General features: G+C 39.1%; 1 protein-coding gene across 9 annotated transcripts in view; it reads left to right on the top strand.

The window, feature by feature from the left end:
• Positions 1-19,260, top strand: part of Hepacam2 (HEPACAM family member 2) — a 41,234-nt gene extending 21,974 nt beyond the window's left edge. For 5 of the 9 annotated variants that reach the window (XM_017321287.2, XM_030255044.1, XM_006504960.2 and 2 more), the window contains exons 4-10: positions 144-440; positions 8,600-8,725; positions 8,811-8,835; positions 8,923-8,960; positions 10,152-10,225; positions 12,979-13,088; positions 18,433-19,147. In XM_017321287.2, the coding sequence (XP_017176776.1) occupies positions 144-440; positions 8,600-8,725; positions 8,811-8,835; positions 8,923-8,960; positions 10,152-10,225; positions 12,979-13,088; positions 18,433-18,436 (674 nt within the window). In that variant the 3' untranslated portion in view covers positions 18,437-19,147. Of the gene's footprint in view, positions 1-143; positions 441-8,599; positions 8,726-8,810; positions 8,836-8,922; positions 8,961-10,151; positions 10,226-12,978; positions 13,093-18,432 lie in introns of those variants that run through there. The other 4 variants (XM_030255043.1, XM_030255042.1, XM_030255041.1 and 1 more) reach the window with 2 other exon arrangements.
• Positions 19,261-22,123: the final 2,863 nt, after the last annotated feature.

Raw genomic sequence — 22,123 nt, 5'->3', positions numbered from 1 at the left:
TTGCTCAAATCTACATGAAGGCTTTTAAAGAAAGTAAGCTGAGACCAGGCTCTTTAAACCCTGAAACTGTGTTGTTATTGAGTGACACACACCCTCCAACTTTTGTTTGTTTGTTTGTTCGTTTGTTTGCTCGTTTAATACAGATGGACCTTATGGACTTCAGGTTAATTCTGATAAAGGGCTAAAAGTGGGAGAAGTATTCACTGTTGACCTGGGAGAAGCTGTCCTCTTTGACTGTTCAGCTGATTCTTATCCCCCTAACACCTACTCCTGGATCCAAAGATCTGACAATACTACACATGTCATTAAGCATGGGCCTCATTTAGAAGTTGCATCTGAGAAAGTGGCCCAGAAGACAGCTGACTATGTGTGCTGTGCTTACAACAACATCACCGGAAGACGCGATGAAACTCGATTCACAGTCATCATAACTTCCGTAGGTAAGTGTGCAAAAATGGACAAGGCACACTAACTTCAGTTTCCCAAATGCCCGTGGATAAGAGAACATAATTGCTCTGTTGTTCAAATGGTCTTTTTCCACAGTTAACTAAGCCATGGGTTTTGAGGCTCAAAGAATTAAAGCTCAAAACAAAATGGGGAGAAACTCAAATGCCAGCTGTGGGGAGCTATGAAGTGAGAGTCAGTACATTACTTCTAAATGTGCGTTATTGCTTTCCTGATTTTACAAACAGGAGTATAGAATGAACTAGACTGATCACTTAAGGGTTTATATATACTGTTAAATTAGGTTAGAAGAATGAACATGCAGGAGTTGGATCTTTGTTTTCCATTTTCCCACTCGCCCCTTGCTCTTCCTTGGTTCCTCTTCCTTTTTCACCCAGCATACCTGAGACAGTCAGGAGTATTTATCAGGCGCCACATCGGCTTGGAAACAATTTTTCATAAGTCTATAAAATTCTTCATCCTCTTTAAAAATGCATCTTTAAAAATGCATCTTTAAAAATGCCATGACCCCAAAGCTTAAGAATTGCAGCTTGTTAGGGACATGTAGCAGACTCCCAACCCATGAGCTTCTGTGTGGAGTATGGTTCTGTTCCCTGGTATGATTCCTTGTATACTTTTCCTCCGTCCCACAGAGTCATGGCACACTGGCCATCTTACTTCCTTATCTTCAAAGCTCCACGATTGTGACGCAGCCACCTCCTAGATGTCTCTCTCAGAAGTTCTAAAAGCGGGACATAGGTTCAAGCGAGCGGGACTGAACCATTTTCCTCCTCCCCACACCCATTCTGTCTGCATTCCCATGTTCTTTAAGTGAATCTCCCTATTCTCTACCAGCCCAGCAGAAAGCTACCACCTCAACCTCTTCCCTGTTCCTTACACCCTGCGCCACACTCGACCGCCAAGTTCTATCTACTCTACACTTCCAGCTCCCAGTTCTCCTTTCTTCTGCTTTCTTTGTCTTACATTTTAATATGCTTCCTCCTTTTCTCCTTCACCCTTTTCTTTCTAAAATCTATTATTTCTTCTATTACTATCAGTATCTTTACATACAGAAAAAAGACAAACAGGATCCAACTTGAAACAAAAACCACAGTTTGAATAGGAGACAATGATTTAGATGATTGTATTGGTAAAGGAAGGAGCATGCAAAACATTACACCTGTGAATCCACCGGTTCCTTCCATTCTATATCATTATCTCCAGTGCCTAGAACAGGACATGTGACATAAAGAAGCTCAGCACATTGTATTCAATAAAAGAAGCAGGAATAAAATATCTGTTTGTTTGTTTATACATGTTATTTTAATCCTTGGACTAAACTCGCCATTTACAGTTATTTAGCTGCTTGCGTTAAAATCACCTAGATAATTTGTTTTTAAATATGCAGTTTCTCACTGGAGAGATGGCTTAGCACTTAAGAGTGTTGGCTGCTCTTCCAGAGGACCCGTGTTCAATTCCCAGTGCCCACACTGCAGCTCACAGCTGTCTGTAACTCCTATTCTAAGGGTCCTGACACCCTCATACAAACATTCACGAAGGCAAAACACCAGTGCACATAAAATAAAAGGAAAGAAAAGAAAAACAAGCTGGGTGGTTGTGGTGCACACCTTTAATCCCAGCAGTTGGGAGGCAGAGATAGGCAGATCTCTGTAAGTTCGAGGCCACCCTGGTGTACAAAGCAAGTTCCAGGACAGCCAAGGCTGCACAGAGAAACCCTGTCTTAAGCCCCCTCCCCAAAAAGGTAGTTTCTCAAGTGGCTGAGGCAGGACAAATCCACTGTCAGTTTCAAGACCAGCATACTGTACATAGCATGATCTTGTCTAAAAAATAAACAGATAAGCAACTTGCTTGTTAAGACGCCACCTGAGACCGACTGGATCAGCAGCTCAAGCATGCTCAGTACATTTGTGACAACTACTGTTTAAGACTTTTCCCTCCAATTAATTTTTAATTAATTAAAAAAGTCTTAGAGAGTCACAAAGAGTCATAGAATTGTACATAGCTCACAAGTTGATGAAGAATTGTGCGCTCTCTTAGAACTCTTTGAGATTTAAGGTGACCATATTTGTAAGACCAAGTATATTGGGATTCATCCACTCTCTTGGTGAACATTTTTATGAGGATGATAACACTACCTGGAGTACTGTTGTCCAGTAGAACATAATACAATGTAAAAGCTGTTGAAGCATCACTTTCCAACATGGCAGCCACTACTTGCTTAGTTTTTCAGCAGTCCCAACATGGCTATGCGGTTGAGCACTGAAGTTTTGATACTATTTCACCTTTACTCATTTGAATTTAAATTTTACATAGCTGCCTTTTTTAGTGTCTTGTGTATTAGAGAATAAAGCTACAAAAGTCTTACCTAAATTGTGCCTCATTGGAGTAATAAAAGATAATATATTTTTCTTGTAGACCTTTTAAAGAATATGTGTTCAAAAAATTAAAAATAGCACTTATTAATTCATTACATGACTCCTATTATGGGCCAAATAAGGGATAGGCACTGAAAATCAAATAACCCCTGATAAGAAACCCTGATCAAAATATAATATGCATATAACTAAAATAAACATCTTTTGCTTTATAATTTACTACATTTTTATAGGCTCAACCAGCTTTTACCATACAGCCATGTGATAGTTTAAAGTGAGGTAAATGCGCACGTGCGCGTGTGTGTGTGTGTGTGTGTGTGTGTGTGTGTGTGCGTGCATGCATGTGTGTTTACCAAACTGTATCTGGAACTGTTTGGTGTCAGTCTTGATAGCATGCTAGATGTGTTCTTTATGTTTGTTGTAAGTGAAAGTGTAGATATAATATGTAGTAAGATATCATGGTTGAGACTTCCCTACTTCTAAAACTTTCTACATTAATACTCAGCCAGTAAGTTTTCATAATATCAGAAGCCCCCAGTACTTGACTAAGATATTATTCCAAAGACAGCTACAGTCTTCATATCAGATCATTGTCTTTTGCAAAGTCTCTAAACCTGTTTGACCTGTCCAAAAGCTGGCACTTGTTATTGTTGTAAATAAGGAGAACAGGTGCTCAGTTTCCAGAGTGATCCAGGGTTGTCAACATTAGTGGCCTCACTGTGGTTTTGCAGAGCTGGTTTCCAGTCCTCAGTCTTCACAGAGTCTTGACTCCAGCAACAATAGAAAGGGGAAGAAAGTCAGTAGTGCCAGTGTGATGTGCTGTGTTTAATGTTCCTGATTCAAAATGAATGAATTTCTTCAACGCAGATTAAACATACATGAACTGACACATGACCATTGCTTACAAGGTCAGCTAAACGCTTACGGAAAATTCACTCTGACAAACAAGCTGAATTAAGACTTGTAGGGAATTTAAAATCATTTCTGAGGATGGGATATTTGCCTTTAAGATGTTTCTAGCACCAAATTGAAGTTTCACGTTTCCAGAGGCAAGTTGCAGGAAATAAATGAACCTCTTATTTTTAATGAGACAAAACTACATACCTGCTTTAATATCTCAGCAATAAGACATAGAGGGCAAAGGGACAGGGAGTCCAAGATGACTCCAGGGTCACAGACATGGAACAAAACTAACAAGGCCAGGAAATAATCAAAAGAATTATTGGCAACTTTCAGTTAGGGAGAGGAAAGCTGGAAAATGTGACAATTTGCTCTCTGTCTTCAGCCTGTAGGAAGCGAGACAGATGGAGACTTCCACCTCTGCAGGCTGTGATTCACATCTAATTTGAGATATTATTAATTGACCTTTCTGTAGCTCAGTGAAGATATCTAAAGAAAACAGAGGCAATTGGCAAAGTTACACTGCAAATGCATGACAAAATAATATCTGAATTCAAATCCTTTCTTTTTAACAATCTTAAGAACTCCATTCTTTTTAGGTCACTAAGCTATTGATGTGACTATTGTCCTTTTAATCAATACATATAGAATTGTGCATTTAAAGCAGTGTAGATGCATTGTCTCTCATAGTAGTGATTTAGGTTCAGTTAATACTTTAAATATGGATATGTATTTAGAGAAGTTTCCTTTGAATAATTTTCTCAACTAATTTAGTACAAATATGTACATACTTTGCGCACAAAATGGACTATTCCCTACTAATGAGAAGCAATAAAATATATATAGCTAAAAGTAATGTCTATTTGTTTCAAGGACATAATAGGCACTAAAATAATAAATTAGCAGTTATATTTAAAAAGTAATGATTTTATTACCTTAATTAAGGACTTTTTTGAATAGTGCTATCCGTATTTTAAAATATTAGCTAAACCTAAGTTACTACAATGAGATGCTTCACACACACACACACACACACACACACACACACACACACACAGAGAGAGAGAGAGAGAGGGAGAGAGAGAGAGAGAGAGAGAGAGAGAGAGAGAGAGAGAGAGAGAATATTTATGGAAATGTTGCCATCTGCTTGGAATTTAAAGGCATATATATGAAAATATTCAAGTGTATAATCACAAGTTCCTGAGGACATGTGGACATGGCTTAAATGGTATCTACAATAGATGCTTTTTAGATTTACATGTAATGTGGATCGATCAATCATTTCAAAATTATAATCCAAAACTTTTCATTATATAATGTAGGAAAGGATGCAAAATTGGAAAAGAAATTGATTACGTTCCCCCATTTAGCTATAAATTTCTCAACTCTGGGTCAGTGAAGAAACAGACTGAGATACAACTTTGATGTCTGAACCCTGAGACCTTTGCTGAGAGCTGTGTGAGAACCTACCACAGGCTAACTGTGTCTGTCAGGTGGGACCATGAGAAGTGTGCAAGTGATATAGCACTGAGTATGGCATCTTCATCTCCATAGGGGCATGGGACAGCTGCCATAATTAGTGAACAGACTGGATGGAAGAGTTCTCAGGACTCCATTCGCATCTCAGAATAGACACACTGCCTATTTAGCATATGGCTGTCCTGTTCAGGGTACAGCCTCAAGCAGCAGGGTAGCGATACCATGGATACCACACCTCTTGCCCATATTTGCACTTAACATATTATCCCATTTTATTTGTTTGCTTAAGGAGGAGGCAAATACCATTTGCACTCTGGCTTTGGTAAATGAGCCCATTGTGTTTAAATAGTGGGGAGGATAGCATGCTATGTACAAATGAATAGCATAAACTCTGAAAGAAGAAAGAGGGGTGCTCTTCCAAATGCCCAGACCTGCATTACAGGTCCCAATATATTCTCTGAGCAATAAGACCAGAATTCCCCATCTCTCCTATTTTCAAGTTGGTATTCTAGAAACTCATCAATCAAAAACCACACTTGCTGAGAGCGGAGATTTGGGCATGCATTCTAGACAAAGAAACAGGGACAAGATCAGGGAACCATGGCACTAGATGAGGGGACCAAGAACAATCATTCATCTTCAGAAAAGGGCCACACTCATCCTCACTCTACATGGAGAGAACACTGGCTTTCACTACAGCCAGGCTTTTGACTGACAGGGATTTATCACTGCAAGGTGGGTCACTGTTGCAGACAAATAGAAGACAATGGGAGGGAGAGAGAGAACCATAAAGAAGGAGTTGAAGGCTAGAAGAAAGGATGAGGAATGGGAAGGTTGTGGCCTCTGTGGGAGGGAATCTAAATTTTTTTTTTTTTTACTTAAGTACTTGTCCAAGTGGGAAAAATTTAAAAATGAAGGATAGGAGAAGGTGTGCCTTATGTATCTGAGACTAAGATGTCCAACGACTGTATGTTAAGCCTGTTGCCAAGCTTAAGAACCATAGACGTAGTATCTGGCAATGATGGATGCCAGAGTGAATCCACCATAAGAAAGAAAAGCACTCTGACACAGACATCAGTGGCATATTTAATTTTAAGGAAAATTTAAAAAAAACAGCCAAGACTAAACTAAAATGTTTTCCTCATAATAATAATAATAATAATAATAATAATAATAATAATAAAAACTAGCAAATTATTGCTTTTAAATGTTCTGAACTTTAGCAGGATGCCTATTGTGAGGTGAAAAGTTTGAGGGATCTGAACTTTGGTGTTAAGACTTGGAATTTTCTGGGGCTGGAGAGATGGCTTGGCTGTTAAGAACACTTGCTGTTTTTCCGGAGAACCCAAATTCAGATCAGAAAGCTTACAACTGCCTATAGTTCTTACTTCAGGGGATTTGATGCCCTTTACTGGCCTCCATGGACCAGAAATGGAGAAGTGGAATATATACTTACACACACACACATGCACAAGCACACGCACACACACACACACACACACACACACACAAATAAATAAAAATAATAATTTTTTAATTGGAATTTTCCAAGAGTCCATGCCAAAAGAAGGAAGAGGCTAGGGCCTTGGTACCAACCAGAGGGAGAACATGTCTCCTGGAAACTGAGAACATGTCTCCTGGAAAGAAGTTGTTCCTCACAACATAATCCTCTTTGACTTTGGTGAATTCTTTTATCTGTAGTCAAACTAAGGTGACATTCAGCCACAATGTGGCAAAGAAAAAATAGACTTCAAATTAATGTTTGATTAAGATCCAGTTCAGCAGAGAAATTGATTGCATCACTGGTGAACAATCAGGTATTTATATGGGCATTAGTGAATAGTTAACAGAATCACAGTGGCCCCAAAATGGCACAGATGTTTTTCATAACAAGAAACATCCTTGCTTACAGACCTAAGAGGATAAGAGAACAACAGTGTATGGTCAAATGAGATGGGATAGCATGGGTTCCATAACCTGCCTACTACAGTTTGCTATATATCAGCTATGCTACAGCAGGAAAAGATAAGACATTTGTAAATGATAATATTCTACCGGGGAACACTGCATAGCTCTGTATTGAGAAAAGGAGATGGGTAAGGGCTTAAATTTATTTTAACTCCTAAGGCAGTAACAGAACCTTTATGGAGGAAGAAGAGGTTGCAGGCTAGGCATTCCTTCAAGAACCAAGTATGTTACTGACTACACACAGATTCTATGTCTGAAGTGGGAGTGGCATGACAGTTGTTGAATTATGATTTCAGAGCACATCAGTCTGAGTAGACAGGTGACTTCCATGACTCATTTTCTCACTGATATCAGAGCTGCATGTTAAAGATTACAACTACTTCCTCCTATACAGTTTAATACATGATTAAACATATCATAGTCCAGGGCTGGTATTAACATCACTATAGTCAATACATTGTATAAACAGCATTGGAAGGAGGCAAAATAAAATATTAAAAGCCTGGGATTATCCCCACCACGATATCCTAAATGACATTTGTAAGCCTCAACTTCCTCATCTAGGAGGGATAATATAATTGCTCTCTAATAAGATTGCCAAGGCAATTTAGCAGTTACTATGGACCATGCATCCCTAGCACAGAGTTTGGTATACTGTAAGCACTTAGCATATGTTTTACAGCTATTAGCACCATACACAATACATTTCTAGTAACAAAACGAAATTTGCAGGGATTTTACATTTACATTGTCTTGGGCAAGTGTGGGGTGTGTGTGTGTGTGTGTGTGTGTGTGTGTGTGTGTGCTCATGTTTCACAATGCACATGTGGAGAACAGAAAAACATTTTCAGGAGACAAGTTTCTCCTTCCACAGTGGATTCTGGTATCAAACTCGGGTAAGTCTTCAAGTTCTTCAAGTTTGTACATTTACCATCTGATGGTCTTGACTTTAAATATTTTATTGAGATTAGCACGCACATGTTATTTGGGATATTGGCATTTCTTGATTGGTTAAAAAAAGTAGTAAGGTATATTTGGGATAAGTGCTTTTCCTCTCATATCCTTAAATATGTACCATCATATCCCTGAGAGGGTCACACCCTTGACTCTTGCTAAAGCAGTGAGACTGGAGGACAGAAACATCCTGCATCTCATGGTGTAGGGACAAAGAGCTGAAACATTTATGGGAAGGTAGTAGTGCATCATGTCAGCATTTCCCAGGTAACCAGCCACATCTCCAATCACAAATATCCTCAGGAAGTTTGGGGTTTAAGTCTTAAGTCAATTTATCCCACCCATTGGGGGATGAAGGAAGGAAAAGGAGATGGAGAGTGAAAGGCAATGGTGTCTATTTAAGTAGAGAATAGCCTAAACAATTCAGATGATTTAGTAACTTATTGCTATTTTTTTAGGACTGGAGAAGCTTGCACAAAGGGGAAAATCCCTGTCCCCACTAGCAAGTATAACTGGAATATCACTGTTTTTGATTATATCCATGTGCCTTCTTTTTCTGTGGAAAAAATATCAACCTTACAAAGGTAGGTTGAAAACAGAAAAAAAATACATTTTACAAACATTCTAAAAAAATACTTTACTGAGTTTTCACTTTTCTTTTACCTTTAGCTATAAGACAGAAGCTAGAAGGCAGGTAAGGTATATGTTTCTATGAAAATAACTTTTTAGAAATTTCCTCTTAGTTATAACCCTTGATTAATGCCTCTGTTTGTCTTTTCAGACCAGAGTCAGAATACAGAAAAGCTCAAACATTTTCAGGTAATGGCCAGACTGGAGAGGAGTGTTGTCCATAGCGGTGTATATTAGTTGTCAGTGTTTTCTGCTGATATTTTCAGATAACACTGGCAATGTAATGGAATTAACAGAAGCCAATATTAGCACAACCATGATCTGTACTTTGTTCAGGGTCTTCCCTTTACCTGTGTGTACACCACACAGGTCTGTGATAAGCCAGGGAAGGACCATCCACTCAATTTACAGACAAGGTAAAGAAAGATCAGAGAGATGAAACTATTGAGTTCTGCTCCATTCTCAAGCCCTCTTATCATTGGTCTGTAAGAGCAAAGGAGGACTTTCGTAGCTTCTGGAGGACATACAAAGCTTCCTATCCTAAGGAGAGTAAGAAATTGAGGTATGATCAGGCCGGGCTCTCTCCTTTGTCTCTACCCTCAACCTTCATTGTTGACTCTATACTGAACTGTTCTTAGTTAACAATGGAGCTTGGTAGTGTCAGTGAGAGCCAGGTTTCGGTTCTCTATATCTGACATATATCCTTGGAAGATTATTTTCTTGGCCTTAAATTCCTTATCTATTTAACAGAGATAAAAACTTCCTCCTGGGTCTGCTATGAGAAGTAAAATAAGATGATATGAAGAGAAAAAAAGTTAATCCTCTTATCTACTCCTTGCTTGCTTACAATAATCGGGTGTCATGGAGGGGAAAGGGTCCTAAGCCCATCTGGCTCCTCCCAACCACTTCCCTCCTCCTCATTTCCAAGATAAAGGCTGGTTGATATTGTGCAGCAACTTTTTTTTCATGTCAATTAGCTATTGGTAATCTATTGAAGCTCATTAGATATTACAGGTGGATCAAAAGTTGCTGTGACCTCCAGGCTAAGGCCTTAGTGTTCTTGAAGCCCCAGTCTTGTCCACATACGTGTATTTGAGCATGTAACACAATATCCCCACAGGAGACTTTAGGGATAATTGGTCAGGTTCAGTTTAATTTTTTTTTTCTCTTAAGAAGGACTTATTCCCCAATCAATTTAATGCCTATAATGACCATACAGGACTAGGATCTATGAAAGGGTCTCATGCAAATATCACTTAAAGAAGCAGACAATAAAGAAAAGTTCTTTGGCTATTCCTAAGGAAACAAAAACAAATGCATGAAAATGTAAGTATTGGAGGGAAGCTTTGCTTCTGTTAGTTGTTCTGCTTTTCCTTTCAGGCCATGAAGATGCCCTGAGTGACTTCGGGATCTACGAGTTTGTGACTTTTCCGGATGCATCTGGTGTTTCCAGGGTTGGTTTTCCTGGTGGTTGATTAAACAGAGGTGTAAGCCTCATTCATTTAAGAACTAGGGCAGTGGTGTCCAATGGCTTCGCTCGCCCTTGCTGCATTCCACAGTGTTGATTCACGGGAAAGTGAGATTTGTGGAGCTAAGGCATTTTTCTCATTGTTCTTCTCTTATAGAGATAGTAAAGCTGTCAGAAATAAGGATAAGCACTCTTTTCCTGGTATAGTCTATGAATAGAGAATTAGCTAGGTTGAATATATAGAGAAAAGAAGGGTGGAGGGCTCACAGTTCCCGGCTTAAGTTATCCCTGTTGCCTAGGTGACCTCAGCCCTTCACTTTGCAGAACTCACTGTATCCCTCGGCTCCCTCCCTTTCTGCCTCATAACCTCAATAGCTTTTCAGAGACATTCATTTGATCCTATCCTTGAAGGTACTTGCTTGTCATAAGGAAGTTATCATATAATACAAACCTACTAATATACAAGTATACTTTTTTTATTACCCTAAAGGTGCAATCCTTTAAAAAGGTAGGGGCTTTTATAGTTGAAACCATTTATATTCAGGCAGTCTCTTCAAAAAATTGTAGATAATCAGTTTCAAGCAGAATATGCCTCTGAAGTCTTAGCTTATGAGCACTCACGGATGTGTAAAGACTGGTTTTTCTTCTGTCTCCTTATTCCTCTGTAATAGTCCACTTACGGATGGAACCAGAAATGGATTGCTTGCTTCTGGCTTCTTCTTTCTTCCATTTTTTAGAAGAGAACTATTTGCCATTCGGAAATAGCCCCTTTGTTCTAAGCATTCTATCACCCCGTGTGCTTCATCCAGTGAGTTTCCTGGCTACAGACTTTATTTCAGAAATGTCCTGTGAGTAATAGAGAGGGGTTGATTGGATTTTGCCCTCCTGAGGGTAAGTAGCTCCCATGCTGCCATAGATGAGGAGAGGCGCACCTGACAATGAAGTGCCAGTGCCCACTTTGATGCAGAATGGTGTCACACCTCCAGAACCAAATAAGACAAAATAAATATGTGATTGATCTGTTAGCTATAAGGACTTTTGTAGTACTTTGACAAACCCTTCTAAGGTGTAGCTTCAAAGCTTAGAGCAGGAGACTGAAGAGGTAAATGGACATACTGAACTTTGAAACATAGAATGTCTTTACTTAAAAAAATTCACACATATATTCCTAATGGATCATTATTAAGGAGTGAATGGTGACTAATACTAAGAATGGGGTATTGATTGTACATAGACTGGAACACTAATTGAAGCCCTCTACTGACCCCAAGTACTTTAGTGCCCGTGGTCTTGAAGCAGACAAGCCTGCCCTTGAGTGGCATGGCAGAAGCAATGCTTGAACTCTGTAACACACAGCAGAACTTGATTTGGAGCCATGCTCATTCTTGAATCAGAAATGTGTGAGAATTCTTCTGACCACCTTAATTGGCCATGTCAGGTGCTTTGGGGATGAGGTGTGAAATCAGAAGGAACAGCCAAAGTAGGAGAGTGAGGGCAGGGATACGTGGGAGAGGAGCTGAGTGAGAAGAAGCCAGAATGCCATTTGCACATGAAGATGGACAGTCCAAGACAATGAGCCTAAGAAGAAAACAACTACCAATAAAAGAAATATTCTCAAAAGTGTCATTAAGAGGAGAAATAAGTTTAATTATTAATTTATTTGCATCTTAAAAATCAAAACAGTCTCTTTGGTTATTGTAGTATGTATAAGATGGATCGTTCTCCCTTTACCTGTTGTGCGCTCTGTTAACCATTTAGCACCTCTCCAGGAGTTGGACAGAGGAAAAATGCATAACATTAACAAATTTGCTGCCATTCAATATTAGATCATATATGTTAGCATACATCTACCATAGCCCCTGACCACCTTCATCCCAAGGAAAATGAAGATGCAGTCTCAATTATAAATTCTGTGGAAATTTCAGCCCAAAATGACTGGAAAAGTCATAGCCTGTGGCCATAATGCTTCCCTTGGGAACTTTAGTAGGAGGAGTGAAAATGGTTTCCAAAACCACATAGCACTAAGGCATCCCAACACAGAAAACATTCCGTAGTGTCACCCCCTTCACTGGGGAGGATGCTGTGTAAACAGGAAGGACTGCAGGTAGATAGAAGAGTGCTTAAAAGAGGGGCGAGTGGAAAGGAAGACCAGACAGACAATAAACTGGAAGGCAGTGTTTGCAGAAAGAAAGAAAATTCAAACTGTGAGGAGCATGAGGAAAGCATAAGTTTCAACAAAGCATGTTATGGTTTTTACACTATATCCTTCTCTTGTTCAGTGAAGCCTGTAGTCCCCAGAGGCATCACCACAGTAAGACCAAAGCATCACCCTTTGCTCCTTTATTCTCCGGAAGTATGATGATGACTTTTGGCTTCATGTTATCCTTTCAGAAAAGCCATACTGACTTGTGTAATGGCTGAAAAGAGCAGTTAAGATACAATGCTTTATATGTGCTTTCTGGTTCTAAACTGTCAAGCTGTTGTTTGTTGCTGTTTTGTTTTAATTCCTCCTTTTGCTACTTTTCTCCCTATTGTTTGGCTGCCCGGTAGTTTGCATATTTTTTCTTAAGTGATGAAATAAGTGGATGGTTTGTCAAGCTACTCCTGGAATAACATAATGTGAGTGCAGGAAGTAGCATTCCAGAGGTCGCGAGCATCTGTTCTCCATCTCTCACACTACTGAGTGTTTCTGGATAATCGAGGGCTAAGCTTTGTCTATTATTGTGCTGTGTTTTCTAGATGTCAAGTAGGTCTTCCCCTGCCTCTGATGGTGTAACAGGGCAAGATATTCACGGAACAATTTATGAAGTCATTCAGCATATCCCAGAACAACAGCAAGAAAATACAGAGTAAGTATGAGTGTGTTTGCTGGGTGCAATGGAGGCTCTCAGACGTCAGCAGCTGCATTTCCGAAAGCTCCAAAAATATTAAAAGAGGAAGCTATAGTTTCAAAATATGTGAAATTCTTCAAGATACATCCTCCTGTGAAACTAGTTTTGAAAAATGAAACAGGCAAGTGTAGAAATACCATGTAGAGCCATGCGCACGGGCAGGTAGGTAGACAAGAGGCAGAACTCTGGAATGACATGTCTGCTGCATATGTTTCTCCTTACCAATGTGTCTCTAAGGAATCCACATCAGGGTGTGAAAGGCTCAATCTGGCCAGTGCTCAAATAGCCTTAATTATCCCCATGACCTTTCAGTGACCATAGCAACTTTATAGCCGCAATGCTCTGTCAGTAATTATAATACCAGGCAAGAAGGCTACCAGGGAAGAATGGCCCAGTCAGCATCAAAGGCCCAACATGTTTGCATTCAAGGCTGACTATTTCCAACTGCATAGGACTGGTCCCTCTGAGAACAAAACCTGTGTTGAGGCCAAAGGCAGCAAACCACTTAGCCAGTTAAGTTCAGGGCTGTTACTAGATCTGCCTCTTCTTTGCCATGGAGAAGCTAAGCCACAGTCTTCAAATAATGAAACCAAGCTCTGTTTTTGTGTGTGTAGCTGCCTGCAGGCCTAACTGCCAAAGTCCCCTTCCACTCCTCCTTTAGCTGTCATTTGTTGACTCTGAGTAGAACATCAATAACCGCTTCTCTTCCGGCAAGTGGAGCAGCCCCAACAAAGTAATCCCTGCTCATTTCTGGGCAAACATTGAAAACAACTGCTTGGCGGAGTCCAGGAGTGCACTGAAAAACCATCTAATGGAGAAAACCAGGGACAATGCTGTGGTTTTATGGCTAAGTATGTGACAAGAAACGCCAGAGAGCCCCATCAGAGAAAACACTCTCAAAGTCAGTGAGAGAAAAAACAATTCCTAGTAGAACCAAGAATTTCTGGTTTGAAATTTTAAAAACGTTTTGGTTTGAAGCAATATATTAAAAGAATTACATAGAGTACAAAAAGGAGACACAATAACATGGTTTTTGAAAAAGAAAACACTAAAGGGACAGCTGGTCTCTTTACTTTCTGGAGCAGGAAGCAGGGGAGTGTTTCTGTCTTCATTTTTTTCTCTTTTCTTCTTTGATCGATACTTATTGATTATGCATAGTTATGGGGTACAAAGTAATATTCTGGCCCAGGTATAGGTTGCACAATCTAGCACTATTTCTGAGACTATGTCTGCTGTGTAAGATTGAATCCAGTGAAAGAAAGAGAGAAAGAGAGAAAGAAAGAGAGAGAGAGAGGGAGAAGAAAGAAAGAAAGAAAGAAAGAGAGAGAGAGAGAGAGAGAGAGAGAAAGAAAGAAAGAAAGAAAGAAAGAAAGAAAGGAAGGAGGAAAGAAAGAAAGAAAGAAAGAAAGAAAGAAAGAAAGGAAGGAAGGAAGAAAGAAAGAAAGAAAGAAAGAAAGAAAGGAAGAAAGAAAGAAAGAAAGAGAGAGAAAGAGAGAGAAAGAAAGAAAGAAAGAAAGAAAGGAAGGAAGGAAGAAAGAAAGAAAGAAAGAAAGAAAGAAAGAAAGAAAGGAAGGAAGGAGGAAAGAAAGAAAGAAAGAAAGGAAGGAAGGAAGGAAGGAAGGAAGGAAGGAAGAAAGAAAGAAAGAAAGAAAGGAAGAAAGAAAGAAAGAGAGAGAAAGAGAGAGAAAGAAAGAAAGAAAGAAAGAAAGAAAGAAAGAAAGGAAGGAAGGAAGGAAGAAAGAAAGAAAGAAAGGAAGGAAGGAAGAAAGAAAGAGAGAGAAAGAGAGAGAAAGAAAGAAAGAAAGAAAGAAAGGAAGGAAGGAAGAAAGAAAGAAAGAAAGAAAGAAAGAAAGAAGGAAAGAAAGGAAGGAAGGAAGAAAGAAAGGAAGAAAGAGAAAAATTATTCTGGAGCTTGGGAAAGTGTTCAATTTAAAAACTACTTACCATGAAAGAGTGAGGACCTGAGTCTGGAATCCCAGAACTCACATAAAAAGCCCCTTAAAGCAGCAAGCACCAGAAACCTCGGCCCTGGGAACCGAGTAGACCAGTCTAGCCAACTAGCAAGCTCCAGTTTAGGGAAACATGTCTCCAACAAACAAACAAACAAACAAACAAACAAATGAGGTGAAAAGCAGTCGAGGAAGATGCCTGGTGATGAGCTTTTCACTTGCAAACACACACACACACACACACACACACACACACATACACACATACACACACATACATACATACACACACACATATACACATATATACACACACACAGACACACATACACACATATACACATATATACACACACATACACACACACACATACATACATACATACACACACACATATACACATATACACACACAGACACACAGACACACATATACACATATATACATACACACATACACACATATACACACACACACAGACACATACATACACACACAGACACACACACACATACATACACACACACATACATACACAAACACATACACACACACACACATACATACACACACACATACATACACACACACAGACACACACACATATACATGCACACACACATACATACACAGACACACACACATACATACACACACACACATACATATATATACACACACACAGACACATACACACAGACTTGCACATACACATGTGTACATATGCACACAAATATGCACATATAAAAATTTTAAGATATTTTTTAAACCCCTATTTAAATTCAGTTGTTTTTCTACATGCCCTGTGTTCTAAATGTTCTAAATATCTACTTCTACTACTAGAATGGTCACCATCCAGTGAAAACTCAAGGTTTGTCTTTTAAGAAAGGCTCCGAAGACAGAAATAAATATAAAGTTGTGAGTGTCGCAGGTGTAACTTGAGAATGCAGAATAAAGTAAAAGAGTTCATTTTCATCTAAAAAAAAAAGAATTTCTTTTTTAAAAAAGTTTTAAAAATCGTTCTTTGTCAATAGATGTCTGTCTGAAATGAACAAAATCTTTAAAAATCCTTGGCCCAATAAGAGTGTATTTCAGGAACAATTTCCATTGGTTGAAGACAAAGCAGAATGGTTTCCCAAACAAAGAACTATTTGTAAATTGTCACTGAGGACATGAGGCTGGAATAGGCAGTCACCCTAGAAGGTTAGCTCCTCCTTGATGCAGTCCTACTGCTTACACTCCACCCTGCCTCCCAGACCCCCAAACCTACTCACAGATCCCCTCCAGTCTCCCGTCTTCCTGAGACTTGGTCATCTGTTTGGTTCTCTGTGTGTCTTCCAGTGACTTTCTCTCCACTTAGCCTTTGAGTTTGCCCTCTTTTCAGACATAACCCTATTTCCCTCTTTTTATACCTTCTTTTTAAAAGATGTGAAAGGAAACAGCACCTCTACTGCACCAAACAATAAGCCATCCCTTTAACTCATACAATCAATAAGCCAACAGGTCAGAAAGTTTGTTTTGGACACAGATTTATTCTACCTATCCCAAATTTTTTTTGAAAAAATAAATCAAATAGTTTGTGTCTTTTCAACAAAAACTTGTTTTGTACTTATTTACATAAATCCACAACTCTTTCTAGGGTCTTTGCTGGCTCCCGGTAAGAAGGACTCAATAATGCCCAGTCTTGTAAGGATTTCACAACTTTGTAGACTCCAGTTTGCTTATCAAAAACCTTTCATAAATATACATTCTTTCAAGAATAAATGTTGGCTGTAGATGAGATGGTTTTTGTTTCCTGGTTGCTTATGATTTTCTCTATGTGCTATTAAATTTGAAGATTTTTTTTTTGAATAGGAAGTTGCTGGCTCTGCCCTGTTCCCCGTTCCCAAAGTGAATTAGCTAGCTCCAAGGGAAGAATTCTAACTTACTGCCTTCTCTCCCCTTTATTGAGTCTTTTCTGAGTTAAGAATGTTGGCTAAGTAATTGTATTCTTTGATCCTTAGACTGTTTTTTTGAGTCCATGTGACTGGTAGAAACTTGATTTCCTGTTTAATAAATCAGTAAATTGGTCTGTATTCATAAGCTAGTACTAAGTCCAATGATTTGTTTGTTGAATACAGAGTCATTTACTGAAACACTGTTTATTGATACTATTAAACGATCTTGGCCAGGGGTTTTTTGAAAACATTGTTGGTTGTTAGTATCTTTTTTAGGATTTTTGTTCACTATTTTGCACAATATATTTTGATGGGATTTTTTTTCCAACTTCTTCTAGATTCTCTCCACCTACTTACTCAAACCTGTCATGTTCTCTCTCTAAAAAAAAAAAAAAATCAAAACAGACAAAAAAAGAAAAAAAGATGGAAAATCAATAAGACCAAATAAATAAATAAAGGACCAAAACAAATACAAAGAAAATACTGGGTTTTGTGATGGCCAACTACTCCCAGGTCTCGGTCTGTGTGGCCTGTCCTGGGGTATGGTTAAAATAACCAGTGACACTCCATTGGAGAAAACTGATTTTCCATTTCCCAGCTAGTATCAACTGCAAATAGCTTGTTAGAGGTAGGACTTTGAATTTACTTCCTGGGCTCAGTGCTGGGATGCCATGTGGTTGGAGCCTGTGCAGAACTGTGTGCTGTCCCAGACTATGTGAGTTTATATATGTATCAGTCCTGTTGTATCTGGAAGATGCAGTTTCTCTGCCATCTTCTACCACTTTTGGCTTTTAGAATTTTTGTGTCTCCTCTGTAGTTCTCTGTGTCTGGAAAGGAGGGGTTTGATAAAGACATTCCATGTAGTGCTGAGTTCTCAAAGTCTTTTACTCTCTGTACAATGTCCAATTGTGAATCTCTTTGTCAATTACCATCTACTGCAAGGGGAAGCATCTCTGGTAAGGGTTGAGCAATGTTCTGGAGTACATATATATAGATATATCATCAGGATTAATTTCATTGCTGTGTTCCTTTAACAGAATTATGGTAGTAGGTTTTCCTCTAGGTCCATTACCTATATAGTCTCAGATTCTTGGCTACTTCAGCAACATCAAGTAAGGGTTTTGTCTCATGGAGTGAGCCTTAAACCCAACCAAAATGTGGTTGGTTACTCACATGGTTATTATTACCTTGAAAACAAGACATTTAGATAATTAAACCTCGAGTCCCAAAATACAATTGACTACAAGAGGATCGTTTGGCCTTGCTCTATTGATTAATAAGAATAGTTTTCTTGAATCAGCTCAAAACACATTCTTCATCTTCACAGCTATGAAAAGGAATAAAATAGTTAAGGTTCCTTTACCCATAAAACTAGAAATCTACAAAACAACGTGTTTTATGTATCTCTTCCCCAGGTGAGATTCAATGGGCAAAATAGTATATTGGAGTAAAATCACAAAGAAACATTTTGAAAGGAAACATCTGGAATCTGTGAAAAATACAATCCTAGCAACCTTCAGTTACATCTTGATGCAGAGTAGAGGCGCCTGTGCAGACTGAAGGCTGGTTTTCTGACGTGCGCAATGGGCTGTGTGACAGAGGAACACCGTAGGAATATTCTTCCGTGGACAGTTTATCACCCAGACTGGGAGGAAGAAGAGAACGAAGCTCCCTAGTTACTTGCTACTGAAACTTCCAAGCGTTCCAACTGGGGCTCGCCCATGCTCCTCCACTCGGATCAGTGAAGCACTACTCTGTGTCACCTGCAAACTCCGGGGTTTCACCTTGGTAGATGTTCGCAATAAGCTTTGTTTTATTAAGTGCTCATTACTGTTATGAAAGTAAAACCACCTTTTTTTTCCCTTTGTCCCAAATTGATTTCTTGTTGTTTGTGTCACAAAAAATTAAGGATGCTTAACACAGAGGTAAGACTGTGCCTTTTCCCTGGCTCTCAGTGAACTTTGGTATCAACAGTGTATTTGGAAAGACAGGCAAAATGGTTTTTTGTTTGTTTGGTTGGTTTGTTTTGGTTGGTTTGTTTGGTTGTTTTGTTTGGTTTGTTAAAATCTCATTTTGATTTTTGTTCAAAGAAAGAAAAAATTGAAATAAAGTATTCTGTTTGCCTTTTTACATTGCACTGATTCTTTAGATGGTAAAGTCTTATTTTTAAGTAAGATTGAAGAATTAAGATATTTTATTCTTATTTTCCAGTATGTAAATAAAAATGGACATTATGAAAAATTATTAAAAATCAAAACCTATTCCTTTTTTATTTTATGCAGAAAAAACATAATATAGTTTATTTTAAAAAACTATTTGAAGTGAACCACTATGCAACCCTGTTCCACATTTGGTGCAAGCAAAACCATACTGAGACTCACGGCTCCTTCTGTCTTCTAACTCCACTACGCTCACAGATCTTTCTGATGAAAAAGTCAATCCTTGCTACCACAAATACTTTCTTTTGTACTTAGTAAACACATGAACTACTCTGACTAGAAAATGATGTTATGGTCACTATAAACATATGCATACAGTGTTTGCAGAACACTGGCTCCCACACGATTAAAGTCCCTGTCTTACCTTTCAGAAACAACCTGTCAGCATTTCCCTGCATTACTCATATGGGGGCCATACCCCTTCAAGTCCTAGCAACAGGCTCATACAAATGTGTATATTATAAGGTCAAATGCAGCTCGACGAAAATAAAGTTGTGACGAGAAACAGATGAGAGAGATACAATGAGAGACGAAGTGAAAGCAGAAGAGAGGTTTCGAAAGGTAGGCTGCTGTGAATGTTATGTGACCAAGCTCAAGAGACAAATGCAGGTGTGTCTCATGATGGTCATCGTTCACTGCCTGTGATTCTTTTTTTTTAATATTTATTTATTTATTTATTTATTTATTTATTTATTATATGTAAGTACACTGTAGCTGACTTCAGACACTCCAGAAGAGGGAATCAGATCTCGTTGCGGATGGTTGTGAGCCATCATGTGGTTGCTGGGATTTGAACCCCGGACCTTTGGAAGATCAGTCGGGTGCTCTTACCCACTGAGCCATCTCACCAGCCCCTGTGATTTCTTAAAAGCTATGAGCAGTTTTCCACATCCGCGGTTAGGTAATCAGCTCCTCCGCAGCCACCTCTGCTTTCCCTTCTTGCTCTCTTGCCCATGCCCTGCCCTGCTCTGCCCGAGGGATGGGGGAGGGGCGTGCTTATGCATCTCTCATTAGCAGGGCAGACTGTGAGCTCTGGCTGAGTCTCTGACTCACTCTTCCCAAACCCTAAACATTTCAATCCACAAATGGCCCTTTCTTGTAGCACATACATCGGCTTCTGAAATCAAAGGGTGCCACAAACCAATATGCTTACTAGTCCTGGGGTTAGCTTTTCTGTTCACCCTTCCAGACTTTCCCACCCAAACCAAAGGAAATACTAAGTTATATATATATATATATATATATATATATATATATATATATATATATATATATATATATATCTTTCCAAACACTTGTAATTCCTCTCATTTCTATATCTCTTTCTCTCACACACACAAATAGACAGAATCCCCTTAGCGCCTGGTTCCACTCAAAGCAGCAGCGAGGAGTTGCTGAAGGGGTAAATGAGAAAGATCTCGAATCCAATTAACTTTTGCCTTCATTGGTGTGGAACGCCGGACGGCTCGCTGCTTTTTTAGAAAATGGGGATGAAAATCTCATAAATTAATCAAGGTTTCCAAGGGAAATCATCAACCAAACCCCAGATGTTCACCTAATTAACAAATTAATCTTTAAAAAACAGCCGAAAGTTCTTTCCTTATTACTAAACACAATCTTGTTGGATTTCATCTCTCTGTTACCACTGATCATTGGAAAGGAACCCTGTGCCCCTTGCTCGTTATTTTCAAACAGTGTAGCTTGTGGGTGGATTGCAAGGAAAAATTAGAAATATGTAAAATGCTGCTTTTCTCGGTCGTCTGTTTGTAATTTCATATGAATAAGGCAGTTTCAATACATTTGGCACAGTCTCAGAAAACAAGTCAAACGCTAGATTATGATAGAAGTGGGTGCCAACCCAGAAAACACTGGGCAGGTGGGTGGCGAATCTTACTGAGTTCTCGCCAAGTTTGCATTTATGTTCAGAAACTCACTGTTTTCTGCTTCTACACTGTTGTATTTATTCATGTCAGTCTTTTTATCTGCCTATAGTTCACATGCAATCATGCATAGATATGTTTTAGTTTCACAAGGCAGGAAGAAAGTAAGGTGTTTCTCCCTCCATCAATACAAATTAAATGTGGATGTGAGTCTGTTTCTCGCCTTTCTTCTCATTTCATAAACACACTATGTATGATGACTACAAAGTTAGCCTCGATTTCTATTCTTTATTTTTATTTCTTTTATTTATTCTTTTCTTCCCCCTTCCTTTTCTCCTTTCTTTTAGCCCAGTGCTGAAAATAAAACCCAGGATGTTGTACATGCTAAGAGAGTTCTCTGCCTCTCAACCATACCCTTGGCCCCTTAACCTTGACATCTGTAAGCACTTTTACATACATAAGTTCTTCGAACTGCGAAGAGAGCACACAAGGCACCTGGGAACAAAACAAGCATGCTCTTTTCAGTCATTTCCCTAATGACAATGAGTGACCGAGCTGAGATCTTGTAACTGTCTGGCTCCAAGCTTGGGCGCAGCCATCTGTTTCAGAGCCCCACACGATTCTCTGGAAGAGGCATTCAGAAGCAGAGCCCAGAGCTATGTGTCTTCTGTCAGCCTTTCCCTGAGAACTGTATTAGCTTCAAATCCAAGTGGCTTTCCTGAAAACAGTTTCTTTACTTCTTTACTGGTTTATGTCTAAGGACTTTCACATTTCAATATGTTCCTGGGAAAAGATGACAGCCCAAGGGCTTTCAGGACAGAGGGTAAACTGATAGACTGTTTTCACGCCTGAGAAAATTCCCAGCAGAATGGCACCTTGGGTTTAGGAAGATGCCCTCCTTAAATCTAATGTAAACAACTGTCACAGCAGCTTCAGAGACCCCACGGCAGCCTGACCTTCCGAGAGTCCCCTGTGGCCTCTTTCCTGCCATAAACATATTAGATCTC

This window comes from Mus musculus, chromosome 6, assembly GCF_000001635.26.
Source record: "Mus musculus strain C57BL/6J chromosome 6, GRCm38.p6 C57BL/6J".
NCBI classification, from domain to species: domain Eukaryota; kingdom Metazoa; phylum Chordata; class Mammalia; order Rodentia; family Muridae; genus Mus; species Mus musculus.
The sequence above is the reverse complement of the archived record's forward strand: the minus strand, read 5'-3'. Positions and strand labels throughout refer to the sequence as shown.